The following is a 23,574-nucleotide window of genomic DNA, read 5'->3' as shown; positions in this document are numbered from 1 at the left end:
CAGCACGCTGCCGCATGAGGTCCCACTCCTTCTATTCCAGTTGGTAGTGGCCAAGGGAATGCTGGGAAATGTAGTTCTTTCCCTGCTCCAGGGCTGGCTCTATAGGCAGGGCGCTAACCAAGGAACTACAGCCCCCTGTTGGTTCTCAGCTCCCATGCTGGATCCCTGCCGCCCCTGCAAATGGGCTGCCCCAAGCAGGTGCTTGCTTTGCTGGTGCCTAGAGCCACCCCTGGCAAAGAATGCTTCAGGTGAGTTTGTATTTTACAAAATGAACACACTGTCTTTTCCATACTTATCCGTACTTTATGATTAGCAATCAAAACCATATTGTGATGAATATTGTTTTTCGGTCACTTAGCTTACGGCAAATTTTTCAAATATAACAGATTTTCTACACCAATATTCAGTTTATCAGTACCTCCAGTGTAATCCTGCAGTATGCAAGATAAAACTCCTACAGCCACATGGCCATGCTGAGATAACCAAGCAATTTGAGAATGTTCTACAGTGGACCTAAAGAAGCATGGTCATCTTACCACAGCATATTGGCCCTGATGTGTCCAGTTTTGTTTTTAAAAGGTTACATTCTTAAAACAAACAACATTTAAAAATGCTTTAAAAATATTTTTGCACTTAATATATTTTTCATATTCATATTCAAAGAACTAAAAATATTTTTAAATGACTGTTTCTACTAAGTTTAAATCTGAATGGAGCTTTCATTATCCCTTTAAATAAAAGAAGAATTGTGTACTGTAGAGTTTAGCTTCCAGATTCTCCTTAGGTAATTTATTTTAAAACCAATTAGAGCTATAAGCAGTCTGTGCTGAAAAATGGTTTGTCTTTGGCCCTGATACTGCATGGACTACTCCTGTTATTAGACCTAGCAGCGTTTGCAGAGATCCCTAGTTCCTAACATTAAACAAAGCCTAACACGACATATATAAAGCTTTGTTTATACTATGACATAATATGAGCAATGAATGGCTGCTTTTTAATAAACTGGAATAAAAAATAGGTAATGAATATATGTCATACTTCTTTATTTTCTTTCCTGCAGCTGTAAAGATTTATGTTTAAAGTATTACCTAGTAGATATCAGAAAGAAAAGCACTGTAAGCAAAAACTAAATCTTTCAAGGGAATAAAATTGGGGCTTAGACTCTTCTTGATGTTTCTCTAACTTTTTGTTTTCATTAACGTTTATATCAAACAAAAACCACAGTTAGCACCTCATCAGGATGGCCAAGGGGACATGGAGACAAACTCCGATGACATGGGGGAAGCCACAAGAGTTTTAAGCTCCCTATGTGTCTCCCCAGGGCTGTACTGATTTCTACCAGATAGGACTCTGGCCATGCCTCTTGTCATCTCCCCCCACACCTCCTTTCAGGCATGTCCCCAAAGTGAAGAGAATAGAGAGCAGCTGGTTAAACCCTGTGACAGAAAAATGTCTAGCTACCCTTTAAGGCAACTTTAAGTCCCCTCTACACTTCTGGCACAGTGCAAAAGGGACAAGAATCTGGTTCACCATTAAGTGTGGTGTGGGGAATCATGCATGACCTTTGCTAGGCCTGTTCATGGATAAATAGAGGACTTAAGTTTCAAAGGCTGAAAATCCAACATTTTTCACATGCATCAAAATGTATATACTTTCTTTTGTAAATCTAACAAAAGGAATTTATATGTAAAAAAAATTGCTCAATAATGATATAAATAGTAACTTATCTTAGTAGCAGTAATGAGAAAATATATTTTGCAGTGCAAGTTATAACCTATATATTAATTAGTAACCTATACACGTAAAGCCCAGATCTGCCTACTGATTATTATAATTTCCTTTTACATTTTTTTTTATAAAGATCACATAACTATCTATATACCATCCATTGAACTTTGACAAATATACGATGGTATTAGACAATTTTTTAAAAAAATTAGTATTTCACTTATTATTTCTATTTTCTAAATTATTATTTTCCTGTGATTTTGATGTTGCTGCACTTTAATGGAAATCCGCTATAAGTCTTCTGGTTGTAAAAGAATACCCTATTGCATAATTGTACAATTGTTCTAAGAGCAGAGGTTCTAAATTTTAATGTTGGAAAATGCTTCAAATTCAAAACATTGCTCAATTATTTCATTTTTAATTTACATTCCTAAAACTATAAAATATAATTACTCTTCTGCATGTAAAGCTAAAATTCTGTAATCCCATTTGTTAGGGTTCCCTCCGCACTCTGAACTCTGGGGTACAGATGTGGTGACCCACATGAAAGACCCCTTAAGCTTATATTCCACCATCTTAGGTTAAAAACTTTACCAAGGCACAAATTCTTCCTTGCCCTTGGATGGTATGCTGCCACCACCAAGTGAGTTAGACAAAGATTCAGGAAAAGGACCATTTGGAGTTCCTGTTTCCCCAAAGTATCCCCCCAACCCCCTTCACCCCCTTTCCTGGGGAGGCGTGATAATAATATACCAACTGAACAGATAACCAAGTTGAGCACACTAAAAACCCAATCAGATTCTTAAAAATAGAACTTTATTATAAAGAAAAAAAGTAAAAGAAGCACCTATGTGAAAATCAGGATGGAAGGTAATTTTACAGGGTAATAAGATTTATAACACAGAGGATTCCCCTCTAGGTAAAACTTTAAAGTTACAAAAAAACAAAAACAAACAGGAATAAACCTCCCTCTTAGCATAGGGAAAATTCACAAGCTAAAATAAAAGATAATCTAACACATTTCCTTCCAATTACTTACAGTTTGTAATCTTAGATGCTTAGTTCAGGTATGGCTTTAGGAGATGTATTTTCCCTGCCCTGGTTCCTCGTTGACCAGCAGAGAATGACAAAGAGACAAAACAAAAACCTTCCCCCATAGATTTGAAAGTATCTTCTCCCCTCATTGGGCCTTTTGGTCAGATGCCAAGCAGGTTATTTGAGCTTCTCAACCTTTTACAGGTAAAGGAGGGATTTTATGCTACCCTTAGCTGTATGTTTATGACACCATTACACTCAGAGGAGGGCAAAAATGGATTTAAATAAGACTACTCAAATTTCATTTTGCCATGCAACCATGTTGAACAGATTGTATAAAGTCGAGTGCACACGGCCACACTAAGCACATTAATTTGGCAGTGTGCGTCCATGTACCGAGGCTAGCGTTGATTTCCGGAGCGTTGCAATGTGGGTAGCTATCCCATAGTTCCCGCAGTCTCCCCCGCCCACTAGAATTCTGGGTTGAGATCACAATGCAAGATGAGGCAAAAACAGTGTTGCGGGTGATTCTGGGTAAATGTCGTCAAGTCAATCCTCCCTCCATGAAAGCAACGGCAGACAATCATTTCGCGCCCTTTTCCCTGGATTGCCCTGGCAGACACCATAGCGTGGCAACCATGGAGCCCGTTTAGCCTTTTTTCATTGTCACCGTATGTCTACTGGATGCTGCTGACAAACGCGGTACTGCAGTGCTACACAGCAGCATTCAATTGCCTTTGCAAGTTAGCAGAGACGGTTACCAGTCCTATTGTACGGTCTGCTGTTTTGGAAATTGGCGATGACGGTTACCAGCCCTATTGTACCATCTGCTGCTGTCATGGGTGTTCCTGGCTGGCTTCGCTGAGGTCGGCCGGGGGCGCATGGACAAAAATGGGAACGACTCCCCAGGTCATTCCCTTCTTTACGTTTTGTCTAAAGGTAGAGTCAGTCCTGCCTAGAATATGGGACAAGCCTACTAAAGAACCAGAGAGGATAGCCATTCCGGGTCAGAGCCCCAGACATCCCACAGAAATGATGAGCTGCATGCCATTCTAGGGGGTGCCCCTGCAACAACCCCACCCATTGCTTCCCTCCTCCCACACCCCTCCTGGGCTACCGTGGCAGTTATCCCCCCATTTGTGTGATGAAGTAATAAAGAATGCATGAATAAGAAATACTGACTTTTTAGTGAGATAATATGAGGGGGAGGCAGCCTCCAGCTGCTATGATATTCCAGCCAGGACTGAATCTCCAGGAGACAAAGCTTAAAGAAGGGAATGACCGGGAGTCATTCCCATTTTTGCCCAGGCGCCACCTCACCGAGGCCAGCCAGGAGCATTCACGGGATGATGAGGACGGTTATCAAGCCTATTGCACCATCTGCCATCAGGAAGGGAAGGGAAGGAAATGCTGCTGTTCAGCGCTGCAGCACCGTGTCTACTAGCAGTATCCAGTAGACATACGGTGACATTGAAAAAAGGCAAGAAACAATTTTTTTCCCCTTTTCTTTCACGGGGGGGGGGGGGGGAAAGATTGATGACATATACCCTGAACCACCCGCAACAATGTTTTTGACCCTTTAGGCATTGGGAGCTCCGTCAAGAATGCAAATGGTTTTCGGAGACTGCGGGGACTGTGGGATAGCTCGAGTCCTCAGTCCCCCCTCTCTCCCTCCATGAGCGTTCATTTGATTCTTTGGCTTTCCGTTACGCTTGTCACCCAGCACTGTGTTGAGTCCCTGCTGTGGCCTCTGTCTATCATAGCATTGGAGATTTTTTCAAATGTTTTGGCATTTCGTCTATTGGAACGGAGTTCTGAAAGAAAAGATTCATCTCCCCATACAGAGATCAGATTCAGTATCTCCCGTATGGTCCATGCTGGAGCTCTTTTTTTAATTCTGGGACTGCATGGTCACCCATGCTGATCGGCACTCCATGCTGGGCAAACAGGAAATGAAATTCAAAAGTTCACGGGGCTTTTCCTGTCTACCTGGCCGGAGCATCCGAGTTCAGATTGCTGTCCAGAGCGGTCACAATGGTGCACTGTGGAATAGCGCCCGGAGGCCAATACCATTGAATTGCAGCCACACTAAGCCTAATTCGAACTGGCAATACCGATTTCAGCGCTACTCCCCTCGTCGGGGAGGATTACAGATACCGGTATAAAGAGCCCTTTATATTGATATAAAGGGCTTTGTTGGGTGGACGGGTGAAGGGTTAAAGCAGTTTAACGCTGCTAAATTCTATATAAATTCGTAGTGTAGGCCAGGCCCAAGACAGACACCACCTTGGAAAACAGATCGAGATGTAGCTATTTGATCTGCACTCAAAAATCATGTTTGAGGTATATTAGACAGCAGTTGCAATTCCAGAGGTGAAGGTAAAATTGCAGCTATGAAAAGTTTATTGAATTCCTATGCCCACCCCACAGTTTGAGGGAAGGAATGGGTGTTTGTGAATAGATGTTTCAAAGAAAGATCTGAGATGAAAGTAAATTATGTTAAACTTGTTCTTCAATGAGGTGATATGCTATAGTGATTTCAATATTCTTATGCTAATTTCATATCTATGCCTTTTACCATACTTCACCAACTCAGCTAAAGCTGATTACTGAAGGTTACTCAGTAGAATTTAGCTTATTATTCAAACAAACAATCTAGTTAATTGATTAAAAACTAAAAAAAACCTAAAAAACCCAATTACCTACCTTTCATAACTGTTGTTCTTCGAGATGTGTTGCTCATGTCCATTCCATTCTAGAGTGTGAGCGCTACATGCATAGTTGTCAGAGATTTTTGACTTAGTGGTATCCGCGTTGGTATATCAGGCGTCGCCAGCCCTAGGCCCTCTCACTTCCTTCTTTCCAGCAACTCCGACAGAGGGGTAGGAGGGTGAGTAATGGAATGGACATGAGCAACACATCTCAAAGAAAAACCGTTACGAAAGGTAGGTAACCATTTTTCTTCTTCGAAAGCTTGCTCACGTTGATTCTATTCTAGGTGACTCTCAAGCAGTATCCATGGAAGTAGACTTGAAGTTCACAGTTGTGCAGCTTGCAACACTACTCTACCGAAGCCAATGTCATCTCAGGCTTGCTGGGTAAGCACATAGTGAGATGTGAACAGATCACCAGCTAGCGGCTCTACAGACATCCTGAATTGGCACATGGGCCAGGAAGGCCACCAAGGAGGCTTCTGCCTTAGTCGAGTGGGTGGTTACAATCGCCGGTACAGACAATTTCGCCTGTTTATAGCAAAACCAGATATAGGCGGTAATCCATGATGAAATCCTCTGGATGGACACCAGTTGACCTTTCATTCTGTCCGCCACTACGACGAATAGCTATGTTGACATACGGAATGACTTGGTCCTTTCAATGTAAAAGGATAGCACTCTCCTGATGTCCAGAGAGTGCAGTCTATGCTCCTCCTCAGACTGATCAGGCTTTGGGAAGAAGACAGGCAAGACTACGTCCTAGCTCATGTGAAAAACTTGGGCAGGAAGGCTGGGTGTGGTCGTAGCTGGACCTTGTCCTTGAAAAACACTGTATAGGGTGGCTCCGAGGTAAGTGCCCTAATCTCAGAGACCCTACGAGCAGATGTTATTGCCACCAGGAAGGACACCTTCCAGGAGAGTAGAAACAGATAACAGGAAGCCCATGGCTTGAAGGGGGCCCCCATGAGCCGTGCCAGCTCTAGAATCATGTCGTGATAGAAGACCGACCTACCCTGGAATATATGGTGAAAGGCTGAGATGGCGGCCAAGTGGACCTTAACTGATAAAAGGGACACAGCCTGAGGCCTGAGATGCAGAAGGTAGTCCAAGATTGACTGCAGCGAGTCCTGTTCAGGGCCATGTGGCCTAGTAACTTCAGGCAGATGAAGGCGGTAATGAGCGGGTGGCCCTGTACATGAGAGATCAAGTCCAACATGGCTTGAAAATGGGTCTCCAGAAGGAAGGCTCTGGCCCATGCAGAGTCAACGACAGCCCTTAGGAATTCCTTTCATTGCACTGGTATGAGGGTCTATTTCTTTTTGTTTACTAACAGGCCCAGGTCAAGACACAGGGAGTGCACTAGATTGAGATTCCTCTGTACTCAATCCCACAATCTGCCCTTGATGAGACAATCATCGAGGTAAGGATAGACCTGGACCTCTTGACGTCTCAGATAAGCAGCTACTGAGGCCATGCATTTTGTGAATACCTGCAGGACTGACGAGAGACCAAAGGGTAGCATCATAAATTGGAAGTGGCGCTGGCCCACAACAAAACAGAGGAACTGTCTGTCATGGAAGATGGAAATATGAAAATAAGCAGCCTTGAGTTTGAGACCAGCATACCAGTCTCCTGAAACCATGGAGGAAACGATAGAGGCCAGGGAGACCATGAGGAACTTCAACTTCTTGAGATATCTGTTGAGTTGCCGCAGGTCCAGAATGGGTCTTAGGCCCCCTTTTGCTTTCAGGATTAGAAAGTAGCAGGAATGGAACTCTTTCCCCCTCATTTCCCAAGGGACCTCCTCCACCACCCCCAGCTGCAGAAGGTTTTCGACCTCCTGAACAAGGAGTTGCTCATGAGAAGGGTCCCTAAAGAGGGACGGTGAATGAGAATGGGAGGGGGGGGGAGATATAGCCAAGAATTGCAGGGGGTAGCCCAGAGATATTATTCCTAACACCCAGGGGTCTGATGTGACTCGCAACCAGTCCGGTTGGAAGGGACTTAAACAGTCAAGAAAGGGGTAAGGTGGATCCATAGTGAATGGGGTGTGGCTCTGAAGTGAACCATCAAAACAAGCACTTCTGGCCCCCGAGGTGTTTTGCCGGGCCAGGCTGAGCTGGTGAGGTGGAGAGACAATGACGACTGAAACTCGTGTCTCTTTTTTTGCCTCGGTCTTCACAGACAAGGTCAGCTCCCAGACTGCTGGGGAGGAGGTGAGCAGCCTGCAGTGGCAAAAGAACAGGTTAAGGACTTAGAAAAGCTGGACGTGCACAAGTCCATGGGTCCAGATCTAATGCATCCAAAGGTGCTGAGGGAGTTGGCTGATGTGATTACAGTAGGGCCGGCTCCAGGGGTTTTGCCACCCCAAGCAGCCAAAAAAAAAAAAAAAAAAGGCTGCGATCACGATCTGCAGCAATTCAGCGGGAGGTCCTTCGCTCCGAGCGGGAGAGAGGGACCCTCCGCCGAATTGCCGCCGAATACCTGAAAGTGCCGCCCTGCTCCGGAGTTGCCGCCGCAAGCACCTGCTTGATAAGCTAGTGCCTGGAGCCGGCCCTGGATTGCAGAGCCAATTGGCCGTTATCTTTGAAAATTCATGGCGATCGGGGAAGGTCCCGGATGATGGGAAAAAAGCAAGTATAGTGCTCATATTTTAAAAAAGGAAGAAAGAGAACCCGGGGAACTATAGATACGTCAACCTCACACTTCAGTCCCTGGCAAAATCATGGAGCAGGTCCTCAAGGAATTCATTTTGAAGCACTTGGAGGAGAGGAAGGTGATCAAAAACAGTCAACATGGATTCACAAAGGGCAAGTCATGTCTGACCAACCTGATTGCCTTCTATGATGAGATAACTGACTCTCTGGATATGGGGAAAGCAGTGGATGTGATATATCTTGACTAGCAAAGCTTTTGATACGGTCTCCAACAGGATTCTTGACAGCAAGTTAAAGAAGTATGGATTGGATTAATGGACTATAAGGTGGATAGAAAGCTGGCTAAATTGTCGGGCTCAACAGGTAGTGATCAATAGCTCGATATCTAGTTGGCAGCTGGTATCAAGCAGAGTGCCCCAGGGGTCGGTTTTGTTCAACATCTTTATTAATGATCTGGATGATGGGATGAATTGCACCCTCAGCAAGTTCGCAGATGACACTAAGTTGGGGGGAGAGATAGATATGCTGGAGGATAGGGATAGGGTCCAGAGTGACCTAGACAAATTGGAGGATTGGGCCAAATGAAATCTGATGAGGTTCAACAAGGAAAAGTGCAGAGTCCTGCACTTAGGAAGGAATAATCCCATGTACCACTACAGGCTGGGGACCGACTGGTTAAGCAGCAGTTCTGCAGAAAAGGACCTGGGGATTACAGTGGATGACAAGCTGGATATGAGTCATCAGTGTGCCCTTGTTGCCAAGAAGGCCAACGGCATATTGGGCTGTATTAGTAGGAGCGTTGCCAGCAGATTGAGGGAAATGATTATTCCCCTGTATTCAGTACCGCTGAGGCCACACCTGGAATACTGTGTCCAGTTTTGGGCCCCCCGCTACAGAAGTGATGTGGAAAAATTGGAGAGAGTCCAGCAGAGGGCAACAAAAATGATTGGGGGCTGGGGCACATGACTTACAAGGAGAGCCTGAGGGAACTGGGGAAGAGTCTGGAGAAGAGAAGAGTGAGGGGGAGATTTGATAGCAGCCTTCAACTACCTGAAGGGGGGTTCCAAAGAGGATGGAGCTAGGCTGTTCTCAGTGATGGCAGATGACAGAACAAGAAGCAATCATCTCAAGTTGCAGTGGGGGAGGTCTAGGCTGGATATTAGGAAAAACTATTTAATTAGGAGGGTGGTGAAGCACTGGAATGGGTTACCTAGGGAGGTAGTGGAATCCCTAATATTCTGTGATTCTCCTAGCAAAGCCCCGTCGAGATGGGCAAGGCCTGAATTGTTTCCTCGCCAACTGCAGAGTATGCATGCCCAGCAAACGGGGTGGGCTGTGTGGCTTTAAGCTCATGCAGCCTCATATCCATCTGTTCTGCAAAGAGTCCGTTCCCATCAGATGGGAAGTCCTGGATAAAGGACTGCATCTCCTGGGACAGGCCTGCGTTTGAAGTCATGAATTGTGCCTCATAATCATGGCCAATGCGACCACCCTGTCCACCGAGTCAGCTGGGTCCCAGGCCATCTGGAGGGAACATCTGGTCACTGTAGTGCCCTCCTCTACTAGAGCTACAAACTCTCGAGACAAGTCCTGGGGCAAAGAGTCCTTAAATTTCCTGAGGGAGTCCCACAGATTAAAGTTAAAACTCCCCACTAGCGCCTAGTGGTTTGTCACCCTGACTTGAATGCTGGAATAAATCTTGCGCCCAAAAAGGTCCAGCCTTTTGGCTTCTTTATTCTTGGGGGTAGAACTGGTGTGCCTCTGCCTTCCTTCTCATTTGCTGCGGAGACGACCAGTGAACCTGGGGGCAAGTATTCAAACCCCTTGGTCAGGACAAAAATACGTCTTTTCAGCCTTTTTGGAGGTGGGAGGGATAGAGGATGGAATTCGGCAGCGGGCTTTAGTTATTTTTAGGACACCCTCGTGTACTGGCAGCATGACTTGAGAGGGGTCTGCTGCTGAGAGCACATCAAAAAAGGTGTTTGATTGCTCCGTCATCTCCTCCACCTCCAAGCTCAAGTTCATGACCATCCTTTAGAACAGGGCTTGATGCTCTTTGAAATTGTCAGGTGGATTAGCGTGAGATGGTCCAGCCACTGTCTCATCAGGTGATGAAGACGACGACTGAACCACCAGGGGAGGGCCTGGCGCATCATTCCCCATGGAGGATGATGGGGTATTTAGAGATGGGTATTTGCTCCTCCGCCCCAGTGTCCTATTCCGCTCCATGCGCTGAGCCCAGTGCCATAAGCTGTTTTTACGAAGTGGCCACTGAAAAGTGGTGAGAGAAGGGCATCGGCAACTGGCTTGCCCCAGGCATTCCAGTAAGGCCACTGAGCAGTCCACTGACCCTGCTGCCAGGTTGGCATCGCAAAGGTTGATGCAGTCTCTGATGCCCACATGGGCTGCTACTGCCTCAGCAAGGAGCTAAACTCCTTATCTGACCTGGAGGAATCCCCTTCCGGAGACCATGGCGGGGTCATTGATTCCGGAGTTTGATGTCTAACTGTTGCTGTAGGTGAACAATGCATAGGAACGTATTCCTGGGGATCAATGCCAGGAACGAGGAGATTGGTACCGCCCCAGAGATCTGGGAGATGGGGATCTGCGCCGTCGAGTCAGCGGACGGGAGGTCGACTGGTACTGGGTGTATGGTGACCAACGTCTCCCTCTGAGCAACCCGTGTCCAGTTGGTAGAGCTAGTGAATGCGGTGCCGGCCAACTGGAGCCCTCCGCTGCGGAGACAGATCTCCACCGTGGAGACGGTATGCAGATCTCTCTCCTCCCACATTAGAAGCAGTTAGTTAGCTTATCACATCTTCCTGACTTTACAGGTAGCTGACAAGGAAAGCCTAAGACTACCTGCCGCCCCAACATAAACAGGACCTCTTCAGCATAGAGGTCTGTAAATACTCCTGCTTGTCTCACTGCTGTAATTACCCTCTTCCAGTCCAACAAAAGACAACTTACAATGAGCATGATTTATTAAATTATTCATGAAAATCACATAATGGGTGTACAGATACTTACAGTTCTTCATTACCAACTAATACGAACTCCCTAAAACAGCGATACATTCTGCTACACTTCTGCTCCAGAATGATTTTACAGGTAGTAATTGCAATAGGACGAGCAACTGTATTTACAGTCCCCTACCTGCTGGTAAATGGAAAAGCAGTCCACCCTCTCCCCTGAATATATTCTGTGAATATGAGGCAACAGTAGTTTTCACCATGCCCTGAAAAGTTCACAGATGTAGAAAGACCCAGCCAATCAATAGAGTTGGTTGGTCCCTCTGGATGGTACTATGACTCCCTCTCAGTTGGCTGCCTGCAACTATATGATGTTCTCTGCTGAGCAGTCAGGCCTCTGACCCCAAAGATGAGCACTTCAGTAGTAGTAGTGGCTGCATGATTCAGTGGTATAAGCACAGGACTTACCATAGAAGTGACTGATCTGTCATCTTCTTCATAATTTACTACTGGAGGTGGCTCTTTTCCATCATTCTCCTGAACTTTTTGCTCTAGAAGTTCTTTCTGGGCTGTAAATTTTGCCTCCGTGCATCTTAATTGCTGAACTGTTTGCTTGAGTTCTTCTAGTGCTTGCTTCTGGCTCAGCAAAAGCACAATGCTGAAGAGAAAAAGGACATGCACAAATTAAACACTGATTGTTTTAAAATGATTTTTCTCATCAAAACAATATTGGGGAAAACATTTTTGTCATTGATCATTTGGTTTCCCTTTTCTACCACCCACCTATCTCAAGTGGAGACTACCCAAGTGACCTCTTCTTTGAAAAACAGGAAGAGATCTCACTTATGTTAACTGCTCTAAATCGTTCGCATGAACGAGACAAATATCAAAGCTTTCAAAACCAGAAGAATAAAAACAAAGTGCAGCAAGCTTATATGTTGATGTCTCCCCTTCTTTCTCAAAGGAACTACACAATTAGTAAAAACAGAGTTTTCTTTAAACTTTTTCATTAGTAAAACGGAATTAAGGACATGCCTGTTCTTTTTTCACCCTTTAAAATTCACCAAATCAAGTACAGTATTTCTAGTCTTGAGCAGCATACAGAAAAAAAAAGGTATACTCAATTATGGAAATCTTCAAATGTGCATTCTAAATTTAGGCTAGTACCAAAGATTTTATTATCCCTTTTTCTGAAACGTCTTCATTTTGTGTGAGCTGGGCTAGGCAGACACACAGAGGTATGCACATGAGAGAAGGAAAATCCTGAAGGAGGGTTGTTTTGGTTTTATATTTTTTAAGATTGTAAGCTCTTTGGATAGAAATTTTAATCTATATTTCTACAGCATTTAGTGTGTAATTAATAAATAATAAATAAAAATAAAACACATATTACAAGTAAAGAGGTGAATACTCGGAATTTAAAGCCATGTAGATAAAATAACACTGCTTGAATGCTTCAGACATTCTGTTAAGAGCCTCTGATTAAAATAAAAAATAGTAAGAAGGATTGACCCAGGTTCACTAGAAGCGCAAGTATCTCATTAGCTAACTGAGTGGAATTTAGCTAACTGGAACTTATCTAATTAGCGTAGTGAAAAATAACGGAAAAGGCAAACTTCTAAAGTTTTGGATATTTTTTCAATAGTATCTAATGCATTAAGAAGATGACTGCCTTCAGCCCTGTCAGAGCTCATACTAATTTATTTTTTCATTGTTTTATTCATTAAGATAATATTATTTAAGATATTGCGCGCCAGTTCACTGTTACTGAAAAGTAATGGTGTCTATCTGTCATAGAGTCAATTAAATCTTGACTGAGGGTGGAAACAATCGGGAATGGGGGGAAGGAACTAAGTACGACCCCAATTCTATTTATCAGTTCTTATAACTTCCATTTCAAAGTAGAGGCTAAAAGCTATATAATCAGAGCTGGAAAAAGGTTGATCATAAATCATAGAAGATTAGGGTTGGAAGAGACCTCAGGAGGTCATCTAGTCCAATCCCCTGCTCAAAGCAGCACCAACACCAACTAAATCATCCCAGCCAGGGCTTTGTCAAGCCAGACCTTAAAAACGTCTAAGGATGAACATTCCACCACCTCCCTAGGTAACCCAATTCCAGTGCTTCACCACCCTCCTAGTGAAAAAGTGTCTCCTAATATCCAACCTAGACCTCCCCTACTGCAATGTGAGACCATTGCTTCTTGTTCTGTCATCTGCCACCACTGAGAACCACCTAGCTCCATCCCCTTTGGAAACCCCTTTCAGGTAGCTGAAGGCTGCTATCAAATCCCCTCCTCACTCTTCTCTTCTCCAGACTAAATAACCCCAGTTCCCTCAGCCTCTCCTCGTAAGTCATGTACTCGAGCCCCTTAATCATTTTCATTGCCATCCACTGGACTCTCTCCAATTTATTCACATCCTTTCCGTAGTGGGGTGCCCAAAACTGGATGCAATATTCCAGATGTGGCCTCACCAGTGCCGAATACAGGGGAATAATCACTTCCCTCGACCTTCTGGCAATGCTCCTACTAATGCAGCCCAATATGCCATTAGCTTTCTTGGCAACAAGGGCACACTGCTGACTCATATCCAGCTTCTCATCCACTGCAATCCTGTAAACACTGTAATGTAAGCTGATGACTCCATTCAGCGTAACACACAAAAACTGTGATTTTTATAATGCTTGATTTGCTTTATTTGTGTTATTGTTCAATATGACAGGGTATTAATATTCAGCATAATATTCAAACGACTTCTACATTCAGTATTTGGAATAAGATGCCTTGAGTAAAGAACATATCCAACCTAGGTCCAAATGTGGAGACAATTCAAAACACAGATTATGTTTGAGTAGTGTAGCTCTGGAAACTCCTTCTCACAGCCATATCTGCACAATGAGACCTGGTGGATCCACAGTCTAGGACAATCCCACCTTGCAGGGCTCCAACCTGAGCCCAGAAGCTTACACAGCAGTGAAACAACTTGGGAGCCCGAACCCTGCAAGCCCAAATCAGCTGGCGTAAGCCAGCCGCGCATGTCTAGTTGCTGTGTAGACATATCCTGAGAACCCCTTCATTCTGTCCAGAACCGAAATGAACAGCTGGGTAGATCTTATAAAAGAACTAGTTCCGTCCAAGTAAAATGCCAGAGCCATTCTGACACCCAAGATATGAATCCTCTTCATCATTATGAGAATGTGGCTTGCAGGGGGAAAGGGTGTTAAGTATATAGGCTTGACTGGGGAAACAACTTTAGTGAGAAAATTTGGATGAGGATGTATCCTTAAAAAAAAAATGCATGGAGGATCAGCAACCACGGTATATAACTGTGCCAGCTACCTCACAGAGGTAATGGCCACCAAAAAGGCTACCTTTACAGACAGATTTAACAAAGAAGTGGTGGCCCTCAGCTTCAAACATGGACCCATGAGTGAAGATTGTGACACATTATACCTTGTGGGAGAATCCTGTAATCTCCATATTCCTCATTAATATATAATTGAGATATTGCATAATAAACAGGCCATGTGAAGTATCAGGGAAAAGATTATGATCTGCTGAAAGTCTGCTGATTATGATCTGCTGTTCTATCAAAATATGTATATCATGAATGCCTATGAAGTTATGAGAATTGTGTTTTATGGTTGTCTCTAAAATATGCTGTGGGTTTGGGACGCACCCAGATACTAGCTCTCCAGAGACAATCTCCTCTCAGGACTGCATCTACCCATCTTAGAGGAACAGTGCTCACCAGATCTCTTGTGCTTTCTCCTCAGTACCAGAGAAGAGGATTGGTGTTTTCCTTCCAACAATCTTCTCTGGGGTGGAAACAGCAATGTCTGGAGGGACACTCCTTGCTGAAATGGAAGCACTCAGCACTGCACCAACCCTCTGAAGGTGGATGCAAGACAGCCTCCATAAGAATGTGGTTCAATCTCACATCCCTGTTTTTTATACAATGCTTGGAATCTCTATAGATCTGGTTATGGTCTTGAATGTGGACCTCACCCGGACATTTGGAGCAAGGATCACCCACCAGCAGAGATTTCTTGCAATCGGCACAAGACTTAAAGCCCGGGATTCGAGGCATCCCCCAGTCCTGAGCATAAACATTTGCACTAAGAATGTCTCTGTCAGGAAACCAAGAAAAAAAAGAAAGAAAACCTAGACTAAGTACAATAATGTACACTAAATAACAAGAATGCCCCCACACACTTACACACTATTTAACTATATACAAATAGACAGAAAACCAATGATAGTGGGGAAAAACTTGGATAAACAAGTTTACATGCTCCAACTACAGATCACAGCTGATAGAAGGAATGGGGGGAAAGAGGGAGGGTCATGACAGCTCCGCCCTTTATATCATCAATCCATAGCATGAGTGGGCTGAAGGCAAATGCGCCACCCTGATGGATACCACTACGGGAAAAAATCCCCAGCCCTGGGGCACTGGGAACACACAAACCTGAGGTGGAACAGACATGTGCAAATCACTCAAAGAACTACTGCATATTACAATATAAACAACTTTTTCCTTTAAAATTTTCACCTTCCAATATCACTGCCACACTTACTCTGATTTTTTTTCACAGGTCTTAGAAGATTCTTCTATTTTCTTTTCTAGTTCCAACAGAAGTTCCTCTTTGTTCAAAAGCATCTGCTGTGTCTGAATCAATTCTTCTACTATTGTTTTCAACCTAGAATACAGGACAGCGTACAAATCAAAAATATGCATGTACTACATACATGCAATTTAAACTATTTGTGCACATGAATATGGTTCTCTGTATATCTAAAAAGAAGAGCTGAAAATAGAAGCAGCAATCCTTAAATTAGTTTCTACTTTGCCAGTTTCCCTTTCTTGGTAATATGTTTATTAAATTGCTTATTTTGTGACTGTACCTTATTATATGGGGACACTCTAGATGTGGGTGCACACTGTTGGGAGTGAAGGCATATTTAAGGCCTGATAAAAGTCTGCTGTGATTTTTAAGAATCTGTTTGGATATTTAACAGCTTAAAGCTTAAGTAGAACCACCCATGTGTAAGAAAATAAAGAGTAATCACATTTGTGAGGAAAACAAGAAGATAAAGCACCCATAAAGCTAGAAAAAACTGGTTTGAGTTAGCACAAAACTTGTACCGACAGGGGTGGAAAACTGATATGAAACAGAACTAATGCATATTCATAAGAAAAAAACAACAAATGTTATAAATAGTTAGTCTAAACCGAGAGTGGGCAAACTACGGCCCGCAGCCGGATCAGGCCCCTCAAGGCTTTGGATCCGGCCCACGGGATTGCTCCCCGTGGTGCCGCAGGCCCCACGCCACTCTCAGAAATGGCCCTTGGGTCGCGGGGCAGAGGGCTCCACATGCATTGCCTTTGCCTCCAGGCACCGCTCCCCTGAAGCTCCGTTGGCTGGGAATGGGGAACTGCAACCAATGGGAGCTTCAGGGGAGGTACCTAGAAGCATGGCAAGGGCAGCGCAGGCAGAGCACTCCGCCCTCCCCCCCCCAGGTGCCGCAGCGCTTCCTGGAGCAGCGCAGGGCTGGCATGCAGGGAGCTTGCCCTGACCCCAGTGCGCACCGCTGCCACCCCGGAGCCGCTTTAGGTAAGCGGCACCGGGCCTGAGCTCGAACCCCTCCTGCACCCCACCTCCCAACTCCCTGCCCTAAGCCCCCTGCCTGCACCTCGCACCTCAACTCCCTGCCCTGCCCCCTCATACACTCCGCAGTCCTCCTGCACACCAAACCCCTGCCCTAAGCTCCCTGCTGCACCCTGCACCCCTGTGCACCCCAAACCCCTGCCCTGAGCCCCCTCCTGCACTCTGCACCCCTTCTGCACCTCAACCCCCTTCCCTGAACCCCCTCATACACCTCACACCCCTCCTCTGCCCCAATCCCTTGCCCTGAGTCCCTTCCTTCACACCACACCCCTCCCACACCCTGCATTCCCTCCTGCGCCCCAACCCCCTCCCCCAGCCCTGCATACAATTTCCCCACCCAGATGTGGCCCTCAGCCCAAAAAGTTTGCCCACCCCTGGTCTAAACAAAGGGAAGCTGAAGAGATGCATTTATCTGGCACTGGAGACGTCTGTGTGGAGACTGTCCGGATGAGCTTCCCATTTGTGTGTAACTGATCACTACTTACTCAGCAGATAAAGGCTTCATTCTATAATGCAGTAGCACTTAAAATGCTTCTTATGCATTTTAATTTATTTTTTGAACTTGAAGCAGTTGCTAGGCCAAGAGCATACATAGTAATATATAATAGAATCAATTCCTTCCCAGCATTCATCCAGTTATTAATTCATTAATATAGATATTCCAAGCAACAGTGGCATAACACAGTTAACATAAAGGATTGGATTTATTTTTTTGGAGCTTTTCCCCTAATGGTCTACTACTGCCCACACTTTTTCAATTGGAAGAAGAGTCAAATCAAGCAGGCTTTAGCTATCTGGGAATTGTATTCCATATACCCTAAAATTAGATTAATCTGCATTTGATCCTGTGATATATATTCGTGATTTATCTCCTATGTAAACTCATTGTCTATTTTACAATTCCAGATTTAAGCTTGCAACACTAAATTATCAACACATATAATTACATGTACAGATTCCCCATTATATATTAATCTCAAATTTAATATTAATTAAAAATCCTTTAACTTTAAAACCTTGATTAAGAATGTTTATTTGCTGACCCTACATGTGATTGTAAATATTTCTTTCACAGCTTTCAAAAATCCATTGACCTAACAATCATTTTATACAGATTAGGCACTGTATTTAATTATCAACCATTAATATATAGAAATTTAAATCCAAATTAATATTATAATTTTTCTCTAAAGTATATAATTACTTTCACACAGCATCAACATTTTAATATGCCCTACAATTTTAAAAAAGCGTATGCAGTGTAGTGGTAGCCATGTCAGTCCCAGGATATTAGATAAACGAGGTGGGTGAGATATCATCTTTTATTGGACCAACTTCTGTTGGTGAGAGACAAGCTTTCGAGCCATAGAGCTCTTCTTCAGGGCTTGAAGTTCTGTGTGGCTTGATAGCTTGCCTCTCTCACCAACAGAAGCTGGCCCAATAAAACGTATTACTTCACCTATCTTGTCTGTCTAATTTAAAAAATTCTGATTTAAATCAGAGCACCACGTTGGAATAGGAAATTGATGTAGCTTTTCCCAATACCTCTGAACTATATGAGGAAGTTTGGACTTATCTTTGAGCAAGAGAAGATAAATTAGTTGTTTTAATCTTCCTTTTTGTTCTAAATAACCATCTGAAGTTTGGACATCATTTAGGACTGGCTAGAGCTGGTATCTCACACTATCTTGTATCATCACCCTGTTTACAATTTGTCACAGGATATTTCACCATCTGTCTTCTGGACAAAAGCAGTTTAGAATAAGACTATTACTAACTCATCAGTCAGTTAGCTTTCAAAATAATACATTTCCAAATTATTCATCTTTACACTGAACATGGACATATCAAAACCTTCCATATGCTGGGTTTACAAATTATCTTAATAATCTGGAAGAGCTACTTGAGAATTCTTCTTGATCACTGATATAAGTCTCAAATATTAATAAATATGAATACATATTTGTATAAATAGCTATTTGGAAGATTTGTTTAACTCATCTTGGTACTGATTCATATTCCCACTCACCTTTTCACTAGTTCAACAACAGACATTCTCTATCAGCCATATATTATTTGCTCATTTTATTCATCTCACTATCTTCCAAATACAATATTTTAATCATAGATTATATTTTAAACAACCTCTGTGTTTGCATGTGTTAATGCAGTAGCTTCCATTAAACCATCAACACTTATCAGCAAATACCACAGTTTCTCTTTGTACTTAGAACAGAACCACTAGTAAATGCTGACACGAAGACCACTATGTGTATACTAGGATTCTTTAAAAAATAATGTAAAGCAAAGTAAATAATCCAATAAACATAAAACTGATCCAATTTTCCACACAATGTATTTTATAATGAGGATAACGGTTTAATTAAACTCAACCCAATAATATAATGTAGGAAAATATGTTTTCTGTAATTTAAGTAAAATAAAGGGGGTTTAGTAGCCAAGGGAAGGCTTAAATAAAAAATATAACTAGCAAGATAAGTGGTAAAAGTGCTGAGCTCAAATTGTAGCTGGTAAGAGAAGAGAAGCCTGGAATTATCAAAACTGATTCTGACAAAGAAAAATTGTTTTGTGATGTAATACTCTTATCGTGACCTTTAACATACCAATGTCAACTTTAAGAAAAGGGCCAAATCATAAAATCTTGTCTACTCAAAGCCAGAAAAGGGGTCATTTCCAAACTGCTCAAAACTGGTTCTTAGCTAAAGTGAACAATTGGCTCTGACATCACTTGTTTGTTAAAGACTATAAAAAGGTGAGCTCTTAGAGGGTTCATTACTAGTGTCTGTCTGTGCAAGCTGGAGACAACCATCGTTGGTTTGAGCACCCCAGAGCCTAGTCCTGCGATAAGCACCTGATCATTGTTTATAACTGTATTTTATTAGGGCATGATGACTGCTTATGCTTCTAAGGCACATTTGAAGCAACTGTATAAGTACCATTCGGCCTTTGAATTTAATAAAAGAATGATGGCTAAATTAATATTTGGTGGTAGCCTGCATAAACAATAATATCAATAACCTTCTCCACCAGGGGGAGCTCACCCAGAGCTATAACAGCTGGATATTTCTTTATACACTCTCCTTCAGAAACTGACAGTCTGAATTACTACAAATTATCACTATGTTGGGAATAATTACAATAATAATTCATTACAGATACAAATCTTCGGATAGATGATTAACTTATAGTACGTTTCCTGATAAAAGGACACATTGCCGTCAGCAGAGTGTGGGTGTACAGGGGATGTGGGACACAAAGAACCTTTCCCTTGGACATCCTGTGCAAGAATAAAGGACAGTTGCAATCCCTGGCCTCTGGAGAAAAACTACTCTGGAGATCAAAGAAAATACTCTCTTCATGAATTGCCAAAGGAGACAAGAAGTGGCATAGCTTTGATCCTTTCCACAATCAGACTATGGGAGTACACTGTACCATTCTTCAGGATGATAGAGAACACACTCTTCATCTGCACACCAAGAGATAGAAGAACTCCCCACATCTTCCCTGAGTCAGTTCAGCTTCATATGAGCTCATAATGGCGACTGAGGCTAAATGTCACAATCTAGCCAACAGATACTTTTTGGGGAAAGATGGCAAACAGTGACATTTAAAAGAATTACATCACATGCTATTCTATATTTGCTTTCTTCTATTTATTAAATATTTTGTTTAATTATTGTTTAATTATTGTTTAATATTTTGTTTAATTATTAAATTCACTACAATTAGGACATATATAGGAACACAACCAACTCTGCTTTTATAATGGACTCATGCATAATAAATTGTAAACATAAATTGCAAAAAGCACTGACTTTTCACTTAAGCAGTCTATTCCCTCAATATAGGTGTGCATATTTCCCATTACCATCAGCAACAATCACACACACCCATCAAAAGAAGATGAGCCATGAGGGAGAACAGGCTCAGGTTGGGGTGCCGGAATCATCCATACATCCATGTGAGGAGATCCGGGTGTGCACGGAGGCAGAGTGGGAGATAAGCAGAGAGGCGGAGGAGGTCTGTGAACCAATACTGATGAGGACAAATGGGGCTATCAGTCTGACTGCTACTGAATACTGGCAAACCTTGCGCAGGATTCGTGGGAGCAGGGGAATGGATGGAAAGGCATAGCAGAGATTACCGATCCAGTGGAGGAGAAGGCCACTGCCCCAGAAGTCTGCCCCACACAACCCCCCAGGAGCAATAAAGGGGAAATTTGCAGTTCTTTCTGGCCATAAAGACGTCCTAGCGCAGGGTGCTCCACCTGCAGAAAACAAAGCATAGGGTAGGATTCTGCAGCTCCCACTTATGCTTTGTGCAGAAGGACACAAGGAAGTTATGGCATGTCCACAAGGAATTTATGGCACTCAGAAGATATGCACCTGGAGTGTAACGCCGTGTTTGATGCACTAGTTCCAGAAGTGGACATCCTCCGCACAGAAGGAGGGAGACTTGGTGTTGCCTTACTTGATGACAGACTACCACAGCCATGTTGTCAGAGAGCAGTTGAATGTGGCAAGATCGTATGAAGGGGAGGAATGCCTGACAGGTGAGGCAGGCAGCACGCAACTCCATAATGTTGATATGCATCCTGGCTTCTTGGAGCGGTCCAGAGACTGCGACCAGGTGGATGCCCCAGCCAACGAGGGAGGTATCGATGGTGAGTGGCATGGGGGAGTGGGAGGTGTAAAGGGGGTGCCAACGAGGACCTTGGATTGGCTGGTTCACCACACAAGGGATGCTAGGACAACGCTGGGAGGCAGGACAAGTTTGCTCAAGCGGCCTTTCTGCAGCTTGTAGATACACAGGAGCCACATCTTAAGGCAGCGCATGTGGAGGTAACATGGGACATCACAGAGGTATAGGCCATCATGTGGCCGAGGCAGGAAAGACAATGGTGGATGGAGGTGTGTGGGGTGCAGCGCCAGGTGGTAATTATAGAAGTGAGGGCAGCAAAGTGGTCAACCAGAAGGAAAACTTGGGCCATGATGGAGTCCAGATGAACACCAATAAAGGTGATATGGTGGGTAGGTACGAGGCCTGACTTCTCCTCATTGATTGAAATCCCGAGAGCAGCAAGGGGCCCACAAAGGGCCAGGCTGGCTGATAAGAAGCACATGCAGGATGGTTCAATGAGGAGCCAGTCGTCCAGCTAGGAGAATACCAAATGGCCTAGACAGAGCTGTTGTAATATCAAAAGGGTGGACATGAAACTGATAAAATGGAGAAACTTCTGAGGATGACTGTCAATGTGGAAATAGGCAGCTTTCATGTCAAGAGCACAAACCAGGCTTCCTGGCAGGGCCGGCTCCAGACCCCAGCGCGGCAAGCACGCGCGTGGGGCGGCCCTTTCCCGGGGGGGCGGCAGATTGGGCTGGCGGACCTGCCGCAGTCATGCCTGCGGGAGGTCCACCGGAGCCCCGGGAGGACCGGACCTCCCGCAGGCATGACTGCGGACGGTTCGCTGGTCCCGCGGCTCGGCTGGACCTCCCGCAGGCACGCCTGCGGCAGCTCAAGCAGAGCCGCCGGACCTGCGAACCGTCCGCAGCTGCGGGAGGTCCAGCCGAGCCGCGCGACCAGCGGACCCTCTGCAGTCATGCCCGCGGGAGGTCCACTGCTCCCGCGGCTCCGGGGCGCCTCCCGCGCATGACTGCTTGGGGCGGCCAAAAAGGTAGAGCCGCCCCTGCTTCCTGGAAAAGGGAAGGGATAATTAAAGGGAGAGTCACCATCCAGAATTTGAATTTCTTTATAAACCTGTTGGGCAGCCGGAGGTCCGGGATAAAGTGGAGGAAGCATGGGGAACAGAAGCTGAAACCTCTGTAACAGAACGAAACTGGTGTTTCAACTCTGGTCATACCGCGGTAAGAAGGAAGTGAGGCGGTGTCTTATAACCTCTGCCTCTGATAACCTCAGCTGAAGAAACAAGGACGATGCACATGCTGATCAACAGACACTGCTGCACAATTGTTCTGGTTCCGGTGCATGTGCACCCATGCACACCTATGTTTGGAATCCATATAGGAACCATCATTTACAGATGCCTTAATATTTTGGTATTTTAAAGCAGACATTTATGTTGCCCACATACAGTCTCTGATGAAAGATAGTTACAATGTAACTGAAATAAATTTGTATTGATTTCATAGTATTGTAAAAAGCAAAGCCGTGCACTGTTTGGAAAATAAATTGTTTTTAAAAGACTGAAAGAGGCAGAAAAATGTATTAATATTGAAGACAGAATAAGCTTCTTCACAAGAACTGGATCTTGCTGTCCTGATGAATGATTCATAACACCGGACAGCCGATTTCTAGTTAATTGGTTACCATTTTTAAGTTTTATTTTTAGGGCTGTAAATCACGTGATTAATCGCACTGCTAAACAATAACAGAATATCATTTATTTAAATATTTTTGGATGTTTTCCACTTTTTCAAATATATTGATTTCAATTAAAACACAGAATACAAAGTGTAATGTGCTCACTATATTTATTTTCATTACAAATATTTGCACTGTAAAAAACTAAACAAATAGTATTTTTCAATTCACCTAATACATGTACTGTAGTACAAGCTCTTTATCATGAAAGTTGAACTTACAAATGTAGAATTATATACAAAAAATAACTGCATTCAAAAATAATACAATGTAAAACTTTAGTGCCTACAAGTCCACTCAGTCCTATTTCTTGTTCAGTTAATCGCTCACTCAAACAAGTTTGTTTACATTTTCAGGAGATAATGCTGCCCACTTCTTGTTTACAATGTCACC

The 23,574-nt window shown here is 43.7% G+C and overlaps 1 protein-coding gene across 18 annotated transcripts in view; it reads right to left on the bottom strand.

The window, feature by feature from the left end:
* The window catches only part of FER (FER tyrosine kinase), a 385,522-nt gene that overhangs the window by 281,873 nt on the left and 80,075 nt on the right, over nt 1–23,574 (bottom strand). For 17 of the 18 annotated variants that reach the window (XR_005599911.1, XR_005599912.1, XM_039542917.1 and 14 more), the window contains 2 exons: nt 15,688–15,810; nt 11,575–11,764 (listed from right to left, as the gene is read on the bottom strand). Coding sequence is in view for 16 of the 18 variants with exons in the window: in XM_039542917.1 (XP_039398851.1) it covers nt 11,575–11,764; nt 15,688–15,810 (313 nt within the window). In the remaining 2 variants the exon portion in view is untranslated. Of the gene's footprint in view, nt 1–11,574; nt 11,765–14,858; nt 14,996–15,687; nt 15,811–23,574 lie in introns of those variants that run through there. The other variant, XM_039542931.1, reaches the window with a different exon arrangement.

The sequence above is a fragment of the Mauremys reevesii genome, linkage group 6 (genome assembly GCF_016161935.1).
Source record: "Mauremys reevesii isolate NIE-2019 linkage group 6, ASM1616193v1, whole genome shotgun sequence".
NCBI lineage: Eukaryota > Metazoa > Chordata > Testudines > Geoemydidae > Mauremys > Mauremys reevesii.
The sequence above is the reverse complement of the archived record's forward strand: the minus strand, read 5'-3'. Positions and strand labels throughout refer to the sequence as shown.